We start from the raw sequence: 10949 nt of genomic DNA on the forward strand, positions 1-10949 counted from the left end.
CCCTGCAGACCTTGGCTAAGCTTGCAGGATAGGGAGGGAGCCTTCTCAGCCCTTTCTCCCTCTGGGCTAGTTTCATAAAGTGCTGACGAAATTGGGAATAAAGAGGCATAAAGAATTCTCTGTGTGTGTGTGCACGAACGCTCGGATGACCAAGGGTGGGGTGGGGTGGGGGCTGGGCACATGTGTGACGCGCTTCCCGGCAGAAGGAACCACAGGCCCCAGCAGGGATGGGGGTGGGAGGGCTTCATCCTCCCGCTCCCCCTCTCCCACCAACACCCACCTTTCAACAACTCACAGTCACAAGTCCACACTGAGCCAGTTTATTAAAGGGGGGGGAGCTTCATCGGGGTTCAGAAGCGAGAAGCTGGGGGTGCCCCACCCTCTTCTGTCAGCTCCCCCTTCTCCAAGGAGTCATCTGCAGCCCAGCCCCCAGGGCCGGCCCCCAGGCGGCAGGGCTGGCGTCAAGCAGAAGGTACTGCATAAATACACAGAGGCCACAGCCCGAATCAGCAGCGTCAAGGGGGCGGGGGCGGGGATACTGGACTTGGGGCACCGATGGGGTGGCTCTGGGAGTACCTGCCCCAAGGTTTGTCCTGAGCCCCGGACCTGCAGAGCCAGAGAGAGGGACCCGTGGCTGTGCCGGGGCCTGAGGCTGCGGCCAGCCGTGTCCCAGAGGCTGGCAGGTGGGCCCTTGGTTGTGGGGGAGGAGCAGGGCGGGGTGCGGCTAGGCCAGGGCGCGGGGGCCCTGGGCGGGTCAGGTGCTGTTGCCCTGCTCCTGCTCGAAGAGCAGCATGGCCAGCTGGGTTCGCGAGCCCAGGCCCTCCAGCAGGCTCTGGCGGCAGCGGTGGTACAGGTCCTCGCTGAGTCGCGCGCTGCACGTCTGGGCGCGGTAGTGCTGCAGCAGCGCGGGCTCGACGGCCCGCAGCACGTGCAGGCTGGAGTAGCGCAGGAACAGCTCGTACACGTCCAGGCTCTCCAGCAGCTCCTCCTGCTCCTGCTCCCCGGCGGCCGCCAGCCGCCCGCGGGCCGCCACGTAGTCAGAGTTGTAGAAGCAGGCCTCGCTGGCCGCTTGGCGGTCGAAGTGACCTGTGTCCCGGCCCAGCTCGGGCGGCCCGGGCCCCTGAGGCGGGGCCACGGCCGGATGGAAGGCCTGGAAGTGCATGGGGAAGAAGGCCTGCCAGCCAGAGATGGCGTGCATGCGACAGCGGTTCAGGAAGTCGGGGGTGAGCACCGTGTCCGGCCCGGCCAGCAGGAACAGTGTGTCCAGCGGGTGCTTCTTGGAGAGGAGATCCATGAGGCGCAGGGGGGCCGGCACGGCCGTCTGCACGCTGAGCCAGGGCACCCGAGCGCCGGGGAATCGCCGCTCCAGCTCAGCCACCTGGGCCTTGACAGGTGCGAAGACGTCCGAGTGCGCGGCACGCTGAGCCTGGCGGGGCTCGTACAGTAGCAGCAGGGTCAGGGCTGCGGCATCGCCGGGCTCCAGGGCCGCCGTGGCGAAGGCCTCCAGGAAGCCGGCGGCCAGGTCACGCTCCGCCGCGGCCAGAGGCAGCAGCACGGTGAGGCGTGAGGCCTCGGTGACGTAGGGCACGGGCAAGATCTCCACGCGGCTCAGGGGCCGGAGCAGCTGCACCCGGCGGGTGAGGGGCCGGCGGCCGCCCTGCGGGGTGAGCGCCTCCAGCTGCAAGTCCAGCGTGTACTCCATTCCCCGCGCCGGGTCAAAGCGCCGGTAGCCGTTCACCAGCTGCTGCTTCTGGAGCCGCAGGGCCGGGTGGTAGCGGCGGTTGAGCTCCTCCAGGGCGGCTCCCAGGACGTCGGCCACATCCGCGCGATCGGCCCCACGCAGCGGGCAGCGGGGCGAGCCGTCGGCGCAGGAGAAGGCGTGCTGCTCCGTGAAGTAGTCCCAGCGCAGCACCTCGAAGCGGGACGCCGGCCGCGATGGCGCGGGGATCCCCACGGGCCAGGCGGTGGCCCGCTCCCGGTCAGCGGCCAGGCGGCTGGTGTTCTGGATCTCCCACTGGGCGGAGAAAACAGGCGGTGAGCAAGGCCGAGGCCACTGGGGCCAGCACACAGCCAGGGGCGGGGGAGGCAGCAGGCGCCCCTCGGCGACAACTTCTGCCCACACAGCGCCCCCAGCTGTTGTCCCCTGAACAGAGGACGCTGAAGAGTTAAAAGGGGGAGGGGAGGAGCTTCTCACGGCTCCTCAAGGAAGGGGGGAGCAGACAGGCTGGGAGGCAGGTCCCCAGGGATCTCCCACACCTCCCAGACCTGCTCCCTCCCAACCCGTCCCTCCACCCTCCGCCGCCCCCCCCCCCCCCCCCCAGCCCCAGAGGTACCTGCAGCTCCCGGATCTCCTGGTAGGTGCGCTCCAGCTCAGCCCAGGCAAAAGCCTTGTGCAGCTGGTACATGTGCACGGGGTCACGAACCGGGTGGGCTGTCAGGGCACTGCGGAATCGAGGGTCTCCTTCCTGTACGGGCTCCCCAGGGCTCAGCTCCAGGTAGCTATAGTGCACCCCCTGCGGAGAGCAAGGGAATGGGTTGTGATGGGAAGAATGACAGGATGCCCTCCCCCGACCTCAAGGTCATCCTGGGGACATGCAGTCAGACTTCTGTGGGATGAAATCTGCCTTGTCTGGTACTGAGCCTGCATGGCCCGGAGCAAGCCTGTTAGCTCATCTGTGAAATGGGCACACACCTGTCTCGGAGATGCTCAGGGGCTCAGCAAAATAATAACCGCCACTCAGCACCCACTTGCTCAAGGTTGCCTTGTTTTCCCTAATCCTTATAGCAACCCTGAGCCACGGTGATTCCCACCAGTCCGACGCTGGAGCACAGATTTAAGTCATTTATCCAAGGTGACAGGGAGAGGCAGTGACAGGCCGCGCATGGAACCCTAGGCTTGTGTCTCCGCCACCCCTTAGCTTCCCAGGACGAAGTGTGAAAGCTCACGCTGGAGACGCCACTACTCCTACCTCTTGGTCACCAGTGCAGCCCACCCCGGTGGCATCCAAGATGCAGCGTCCCAGCCACTCATCCGGGCGGGCGCTGACGATGTCATTGCGGCAGCCTTCCAGGTGGGGGCGCAGCTGCTGCAGCAGCGTGCGCGACAGCATCACACCGAAGCCGCCGTGGCAGTAGCGGCCTGGGGTGGGCTCTCCACCGATGAACTCCTGGGGCCGGCCCAGATAGAGGTGGGCAGCGGTGGCCAGGCTGAGGCGGCCAGCGAGGCGTGCCAGTCCGTGCGCCTCGGTGTAGGTGGTGTCAGGGACTAGGAAGAACCAGTCAAAGTCATCGCCGTGCTGTTCCAGCAGGTGGCGCAGCGCCAGGTGCAGGTGCCCGATGGGCCGCTCCTCCCCCAGTGTCACCACGGCCATGCCCGGTGGGGTGCGGCGGCCCCGCGCGCCCGTCAGGAACACCACACGCTCCAGTCGGTGCCCCAGAGTGCGGTTCACAGCCACACCCAGCGTGGGCAACGTGGCCTGTGAGGTCAGTACTGCCACGAGCAGCCTCTGCCTGATGCCCAACTCCGTGCTGATGTAACGGGTCCTGGAGGAGGAGATTGGCACAAAGTTACCAAAAAGACCACGGGGACAGGCGGGAGTCGGTGCACGCAGGCTCCAGCAGGTTATGTTTTCCCTGCGTCTGTTTTGTCACCTATAAGCGGGACAAGAATGGTAACCTTCTCCCAGGGGTCATGAGGGTTTACGTGAAACACAGGGCTGCGTTTGCAAATGGTGCGCCCGCTTCCTGGTTTCATTACTTGGTAGGAAGGTCCTTATTCTCCTTGAGCCATCTGTACAATGGGCCTGATTGTATCTATTGAAAGCACTTAGCCAGGTGATTGGCAACCCACGGTAATTTCTATACTAAAGGCCCTTAGGCTGCAAGTACCTTCCACACACACGGATGTAGAGGAGTAATACGGCATAGAGGGGCCCTGCTGGGACTTGGGGGGGGGGTGTCCCACGAACAAGCCTGCAAGTAAGTCCCGGGACTGGAATCTGAACTCAGTGTTACTTTGGAGAAATTACTGGAATTCAGAGACGTTCACAGGACGGCACGCCCTCCTTCATCTTACTCCCAGGCGGCCCTGATAACCCACCCGGTAGAGATACAGGGACAGGTAAACCTTAATTCTCTCCCTTCCCCTTCCCTCTCTCTAAGCACTCACTCGGGGTACAGCCATTTCTCCAGCCCCAAGAACCGAGCTGGGAGCTAAGAGGATCCCTGGGGTCCCCTGGGGTGGAGCGGGTTTAGGACAGAGGCGGGCAAGTTCAGTCCTGGGTGGGCCGGGGCCACCGAGGACCTCCGAGCAGTCCCGCCGCTCCCGGGAAAGCAGGGCCATAGGAAGTTATCGGGGCCCAAAGACTTCCTGGCCGGCCAGCCCCTTCCTTCCGGAGCCTAACCCGGCCCCGGCGGCCTCCCCCGCGAACGTGCGCGCGCGCGCGCGCCCCGACCGGTGCCCAGGGGCTGGGGCCGGCGCAGCCGATCGCTACCTGACGGCCTTTTTGGCGGCCTGGCCGGGCTGTGCGGGGCGGTAAGGCAGGACACGCGGCTCCCAGTTCTCCCCGGCGCCGGCGCCGGCCCCGGGCCTGTCGCGCTCCGCTCCGGGCTGCACCGAGTTGGGCCGGCGAGCAGCGTTGGTGTTGCCGCGCGGCGGCAGCTCAGCGTCTCCGGGCTGGGGCGGCCCCGGGCCGCAGGGCTCCTCCACCCAGGTGACGCTGAGCAGGCTCAGCGTGAAGCCCAGGGAGATGCCCACGGCCACGGGCCCTGCGGGCCGCAGCACCGACAGCAGCAGGGATGCCCGCATGGCGTCCGGACCGCGGGCCCCCGGCCCCCGCGCAGCCCCACAGCAGCCCGAGGAGGCTCCGAGGGGGCGGGCCCGGGGAGGGGGCGGATCCGGGGGGCCCGGGCCCAGCGGGCGGGCCCGCTCCCTCCCCGCCGAGCGGAGCCCGCGGCCGGGGCCGAATCCCGCGCGCCGCGCTCCGGGGCTCCTCCGGCTGCGCTCGGCGCCGGAGCTCGGCCGCCGCCGCTGCTGTCCGACGTGTCACTGCGAGGGCCCCGCCCCCAGGGGCGGGGTCTCCGGCTCCGGCTACCGGAGAGGGCGGAGAGGGGGGAGGTTAAAGGGGAAGGACCCCCGGAAGTGCCCCCTCCTCAGCGTGCGAGAGGGAGACGCCGGGGGGCGGAGTCGCCGCCTCCCCCCGCCGGTTGGTGCGTCCCGGGTGACGTCAGAGGCAGCCCTCCCCTGCCGGTGGTGCGCCCTGAGTGACGTCAGGAGCCGCGGCCGGAGCTGTCCATCAGCACCAGAGGCCTCGGGCGGGCTCAGGGCATGGGGCCGCGGCTCTGGGGCAGCCCGAGCCCTTGCTCCTGCTCCTCTCCCTTCCCCAGGCCCGGTCCGAGTGCCCGGACGCCGCGGGACTGGAGTGCCAGGCGGTGCTGGAGGTGGAGCGGCGACGGCGCCGCGCAGAGACCGGGCTCCGCGGCCCAGCAGCCCCCCTGCCCCACACGACGGACTTTCCCAGGACCCCAGTCAGTGGGAGCCCCTGGCGCCCCGCGACCCCGGCCCCTCCGGCGCCCGCTCGGCCGCTTTGGCTCAGAAGCTCAGGTCGCCTCCAGCGCAGGTAGATCTTGGACAATGCCAGATCCAGCCTCCCACAGACGGCTCTCCTGGCTGCCTCCTTCGCACCGCAGCGCGGCCGCCCTCGTCCCGCCCGCCCCCGGTCCCCCTTTTAACTTCGTGCCAGCCCCTCCAGCCGGGCACTCTGGCTTCCCTTTGTCTTTGCTCCCCGAGCCGCATGGTGCGGGCACCACTCCTTTGTCCACCGTGTCCTTGCCAGCTCTCCCACTCCCATCCTGGTGGGAGCCCGGGCCTCCTCCTTGACCCCCGGTCCTTGTCTGTCAGGTGGACCTGGGAGGGTGACCCCTCTGGCTTCCCAGCACTATGCCGGGCACTGCGGCGACACTGCGATTCCAGCTGCTCCCCCCCGAGCCAGACGATGCCTTCTGGGGTGCGCCTTGTGAACATCCCCTGGAGCGCAGGTACCAGGCGCTGCCGGCCCTCCTCTGCATCGTGTGCTGTTTGTTTGGAGTCGTCTACTGCTTCTTCGGTGAGATCCCCGGCTCATCCCTCACTGGTTTTCCCAAGTTCTTTCTCTGCCCTCTTCCACTCTTTTCCAGAACCCACTACCACCACTGTGAGCGACTTGCTTTTCTGTCTTTCATCCCACAGCGTTTGTAAGTCTTCTAGACTCTAGAGAACACAGGTTTTTGAATTGGACACACTTGAGTCTGAACTTGGCTTTGCACTTTACTAACTGTAATGCCTTGGGCATAGTAACCTGAGCCTCAGTTTTCTCATCTGAACAATGGGGACAATGACATTTGTCATACATTAGGTCGTTAGGTGCTAAGTAGAAGCAATTTTTAAAGACTTGTTTCAATCACTACTCTAAGAAGGCACTGACAGTTCTCAGGAGAGTCATTAAGCCTGGTGCCTTACCACAGGGCATATTGTCTGGTGGGGAGAGACTCCTGAAACAGTGACACCTGTGACATGGGCCAGAGTGGGCCGGGTGGTAGTCACACGCACAGAGATTGCCTACCAGGCAGGCTGGAGCAATCAGGCAGGCTGTGAACAGTTGTACAGGATGAGTACTGCACAAGAAAGCTCAGTTGTATGGGCAAGAGGGGGTTGAAATCCGGCTTGTGCTCTACTCGCAGTCCAAGCTGCTTTCCCTTTTTCTAATTTGCACAAAGGTGTCACATGGACTAGTGGGAGCCTGGAATGAGTGTTCAGTGGTTCTACAGAAAGCGTTAACAGAGCTTCAGAGAGAACAGTGGGTGCCACGGACTGGGGGTCCAAGGGAAGCCTGTGGTAGGAGGACTGTTGGTCAGAACTGGTGCAGGCAAAGGAGTCTGGGAGGTTTGGGTTTTAGGCCAGGCAGAAATGGGGCAAGACTTTTGCTCTGCCCCCTCCATCCCTCCTCCTGGAATGGGTGGGTAGACAGGCATGGGAGCCAGATGGTCCTTTCCACCCCACTCTGGGCTGACTAGCTGCAGAGTGGGCAGGACGCAGTGCCCCCGCAAGGGTGCAGGACGCACTCCTTGCCTCCAGGGAGTCTGTGTCCTCTCACCTCTGCTAGCCACATCCAGCCCCTCTGCCCTCTGCCCGGCGCTTGGTGCAGCCCTGTATCTCTGTCCCAGGTTCCCAGCACCCTGCCCCTCTGCCATGCCTCCACTCCCAGCCTCCTCCTCTCTGTGGCCCAGAACCTCCTGGATTCTTGCTCCCCTCATGCCAGGAGCAGAATCTCCTCTGCACTATCTTTGACCCTTCGATCCCCATCACTGACTTCCATCTTCCCAGCTGTTCAGGATCTACACCTCCCTCCCCCTGCAGGCATGGTTAATGGGCCTGCAGGTGGTATACTCATAAACTCTGCTTTTTTCTGGAAGCCCCACAGCCACTGCTTTCCCTGTAACCCTGAGTTCTGACACTTCAACAGCCCTAGTGACTTGTAGCTCCCTCATCATCTTCCACCCGCTGCGCCCCTCTGTGACCCCCAGCTCTGCTCCCTGGGCTCCAGGACTCCATCATCCGATGGCCCCTCCCCATGCTGACCTCTTGATGACCCCATTTCCCTGGCCTCAGTGATACTGCCCTCAGAAACCCTGTTCCGCTCTCAACGACTCCACTTCCGTCACTCCCCCGACCTGCCCGGACTCTTCCCCAACATCGCGGCTTCTCTGGAACCCCAGGTGATGCCTCATTCCCAAAGCCCTGTGGCCCCTCGAAGGCCTGATCTTCCTGAACCCGTGTGACCGCCATCTCTCAGATTCTGACTTGGAAAAGCTTTCTGAACAGCACCTCCCGAACGCCCCAGTGACTGCTGCTCAGCCCCCTGCCGTCCCAATGGCCCGCTTCCCTGGCTCCTGGGACCCCAGAGACCCCCGGTGCCCCATTGCTGATTCACTCTGGACGGCAGTGATCTCAGACTGCCCTGGCCATCAAAGACCCCAACTCCCAGAGACCCCCAGCTCATTTTGTCAATGGTGACTTCTGTTTTGCCGGTGAGCCCGATGACTGTCCGATTGCCCTGACCCCAGCGGCTCCATCGCTGATGTCCTCAGGACCCCACTGACCGCCGACTCCCTGATCTTAGCGTCTCCATCGGGCTCCCCCGTGACCCCAATGGGGGTCCCTTCTCCCGCCCAGGGACCTCATCCCAGCCCCTCACCAGCCCCTGTTCCCCTCCAGGTTACCGCTGCTTCAAGGCGGTGCTCTTCCTCACTGGGTTGCTGTTCGGCTCCGTCGTCATCTTCCTGCTGTGCTACCGAGAGCGGGTGCTGGAGACGCAGCTGAGCGCCGGGGCGAGCGCGGGCATCGCGCTGGGCATTGGGCTGCTCTGCGGGCTGGTGGCCATGCTGGTGCGCAGCGTGGGCCTCTTCCTGGTGGGGCTGCTGCTCGGCCTGCTGCTCGCCGCTGCCGCCCTGCTGGGCTCGGCGCCCTACTACCAGCCGGGCTCCGTGTGGGGCCCCCTGGGGCTGCTGCTGGGGGGCGGCCTGCTCTGCGCCCTGCTCACGCTGCGCTGGCCCCGTCCACTCACCACCCTGGCCACCGCCGTGACCGGTGCTGCGCTCATCGCCACCGCCGCGGACTACTTTGCCGAGCTGCTGCTGCTGGGGCGCTACGTGGTGGAGCGACTGCGGGCCGCCGCCGTGCCCCCTCTGTGCTGGCGCAGCTGGGCCCTGCTGGCGCTCTGGCCCCTGCTCAGCCTGCTGGGCGTTCTGGTGCAGTGGCGGGTGACGGCTGAGAGGGACTCCCACACCGAAGGTGAGAGGGCACGGGCCAGGGGTGAGTGGGGGGCTGTGACTGAGGGCTGGGGGCAGAAGCCGTGCACGCCAGCGGCAGAAGGCATGGGAAGGCAGGACCCATGTGCCATCCTTCACCCCACAACAACGTGTGAGCCATCAGCTCTGGGCCAACCCCATTCCAGGCACTGGGGGTACAGCAGGGAAAAGACCCCTGTCCTTAGGGATGTACAGCTGGGGTGGGTGCAATCAGACAGACAGGCAAACGGACCAGATAATTCCAGCTGTGCAGAGTGCCATGAAGGAAGTGCACAGAGTTATATGAATGAATGACCCTATGGAGGCTGTTCTAGGCAGGGTGGTCGAGGAAGGCTTCCTGGAGGAGGTGACATGTTAAACAGAGACCCAAAGGATAGGGGCCCAGCCGTGTTAAGAGCTGGAGAAGAGGAAAGGGCCCTGAGAAGAAACAAGCTTGGCTTGTTTGGAGGGTGGGAGGTGAGATATGGAGACAGACCCATCGTGTTTTTAATGCTATGCCATCGGAGGGTTTAAAGTCAGGGGAGGCAATGATCTGACCTAGTGTCTGGGGCGCTCCTTCTGCCTCTGAGTGTGGAAAGCGCTGAAGGGAGGCAAGTGTGGGGCGGGGATTCCGGGAGTAAGGGCCGTGGCCTAGGAGAGTCACCCATGGCTCCGGACTGGGTGAGGGATCACAGCTGTGGGAATCCCACCTGGGGGGCAGGAGCCGGGCAGGGCCCAGGTGGAAGGCGGAGCGAGGGCTCTGAGCCCCTCCTCTGCCCCGCCCTCCGCAGTGGTCATCAGCCGGCAGCGCCGCCGCGTGCAGCTGATGCGGATCCGGCAGCAGGAAGAGCGCAAGGAGAAGCGGCGCAAGAAGAGACCCCCTCGGGCTCCCCCCAGAGGCACCCGGGCTCCTCCCAGGCCTGGGCCCCCCGACCCTGCGTACCGGCGCAGGCCAGTGCCGGTCAAGCGCTTCAATGGAGACGTCCTCTCCCCGGTGAGCGCTTGGAGCCACGCCCGCCCCATGGAGGAGGAGCAAGGCCACGCCCACCCTCAAAGAGGGAGGAGCGGGAGTGGGGTGTGGACCCCAGGGGCGGGCCTTGTCTAGAAGCTAGAGTGTCCGTCCAGGCATCCACCAGAACCCTTGCCTGTGGGCCTGATGGGCCCAGCTCCAGGACTGGGGCAGAGGTGCCCCCGGCAGGGTGGTGAGGGCCGGGGTCCGGGCCAGGCTGGTGGGGTGCAGGGAGAGCTGGGTTTTAGCATGGGCGTCTGCAGCGGGGGCTCTCACACCTGTATTCCTCCCCCACAGAGCTACATCCAGAGCTTCCGGGACCGGCAGACAGGGAGCTCGCTGAGCTCCTTCCTGGCCTCGCCCACCGATGCGGACTTTGAGTATGGGTCACCAGGGCCGCTGACAGCCTGCTCAGGGCCCCCGGTGCGGGCGTAGCTGCATCCCGCCACCAGGACTCCGCAGCCACCAGCTCTCCCGGCCTGGGGAGGCCGAGCGCCCAGCACCCAGCCTGCCTGGCCCTGCGGGCGGTGGCTGTCTCTCTCCGCTCTCTGGGGAGGGCCGACCCGGCCACTCGCAGGAGGCTCTGTCTTGGGGGCTGGGCCTGGCCTGATGGAAGGCCCCCTGCTGCCAAGCTCCCGAGGGGCTCCTAGGGACTCGGGGTGTGAGCCCCACTGGGGTGTGCTCAGGGTTGTGAGTGTGTCACCTGCGTGTGTGTGTGTGTGTGTGCAGGTGTAGGGGGTAGGCTTGGAGGGGACTCTGGGCCCTTGCCTTAGGCTTCTCCAGAGCTGGCCAATCTCCTGCATGTCCATGTGGAGGAGCCTGCCTTCCTCCGCACTGCTCTGCCTCCCAGCCAGACTCCTCCAAGGGTTCCCACTCTTGTCAGCGGGGCAAACAGCCACAGCCCTCACCCTGGTCCCCTGGCCTCTGCAAAGCCACCAGCCGGAGGGCAGCGGCAGGGGAAGGGGCTGGGGGGTGCTGCCCTGGGCTGGGCGGGGGAGGGGTGGAGGGAAGGGGGCTCTGAATGCATGGTGCATGTCTGGTGTCTGTCACGCCACCCTGGACACCTCATGCTTCTGTCTCCCCTCCCCCCGCCCTCTTGGACATCTTTTATAAACGT

At 65.1% G+C, this 10949-nt stretch overlaps 2 protein-coding genes across 2 annotated transcripts; one reads left to right on the forward strand and one right to left on the reverse strand.

Annotated features, from left to right (window-relative positions):
- Nucleotides 1–304: 304 nt before the first annotated feature.
- On the reverse strand, nt 305–4889 carry CHPF (chondroitin polymerizing factor). The gene is made up of 4 exons (XM_062192610.1): nt 4494–4889; nt 2970–3543; nt 2334–2513; nt 305–2014 (listed from the first exon to the last, which is right to left on the reverse strand). The coding sequence occupies exons 1-4, from the start codon at nt 4805–4807 to the stop codon at nt 755–757; spliced, it is 2328 nt and encodes a 775-aa protein (XP_062048594.1). The 5' UTR covers nt 4808–4889; the 3' UTR covers nt 305–754.
- Nucleotides 4890–5407: 518 nt separating this feature from the next.
- On the forward strand, nt 5408–10813 carry TMEM198 (transmembrane protein 198). The gene is made up of 5 exons (XM_062202007.1): nt 5408–5618; nt 5900–6104; nt 8252–8827; nt 9615–9817; nt 10130–10813. Exons 2-5 carry the CDS (start codon nt 5939–5941, stop codon nt 10265–10267), a joined length of 1083 nt encoding a protein of 360 aa, XP_062057991.1. The 5' UTR covers nt 5408–5618; nt 5900–5938; the 3' UTR covers nt 10268–10813.
- The last annotated feature ends 136 nt before the right edge of the window (nt 10814–10949 follow it).

Source organism: Lepus europaeus, chromosome 1, assembly GCF_033115175.1.
Source record: "Lepus europaeus isolate LE1 chromosome 1, mLepTim1.pri, whole genome shotgun sequence".
Lineage (NCBI taxonomy): Eukaryota > Metazoa > Chordata > Mammalia > Lagomorpha > Leporidae > Lepus > Lepus europaeus.

What these genes read in the sequence shown, in the direction of transcription:
- CHPF (XM_062192610.1), bottom strand. Translation starts at nt 4,807, where the DNA reads ATGCGGGCATCCCTGCTGCTGTCGGTGCTGCGGCCCGCAGGGCCCGTG. An exon ending in GCCGCCAAAAAGGCCGTCAG is followed by an intron (nt 3,544 to 4,493) that starts GTAGCGATCGGC and finishes CTCCTCCTCCAG; the next exon opens with GACCCGTTACATCAGCACGG. An exon ending in GCTGCACTGGTGACCAAGAG is followed by an intron (nt 2,514 to 2,969) that starts GTAGGAGTAGTG and finishes TGCTCTCCGCAG; the next exon opens with GGGGTGCACTATAGCTACCT.
- TMEM198 (XM_062202007.1), top strand. Translation starts at nt 5,939, where the DNA reads ATGCCGGGCACTGCGGCGACACTGCGATTCCAGCTGCTCCCCCCCGAG. An exon ending in AGTCGTCTACTGCTTCTTCG is followed by an intron (nt 6,105 to 8,251) that starts GTGAGATCCCCG and finishes GTTCCCCTCCAG; the next exon opens with GTTACCGCTGCTTCAAGGCG. An exon ending in GAGGGACTCCCACACCGAAG is followed by an intron (nt 8,828 to 9,614) that starts GTGAGAGGGCAC and finishes CGCCCTCCGCAG; the next exon opens with TGGTCATCAGCCGGCAGCGC.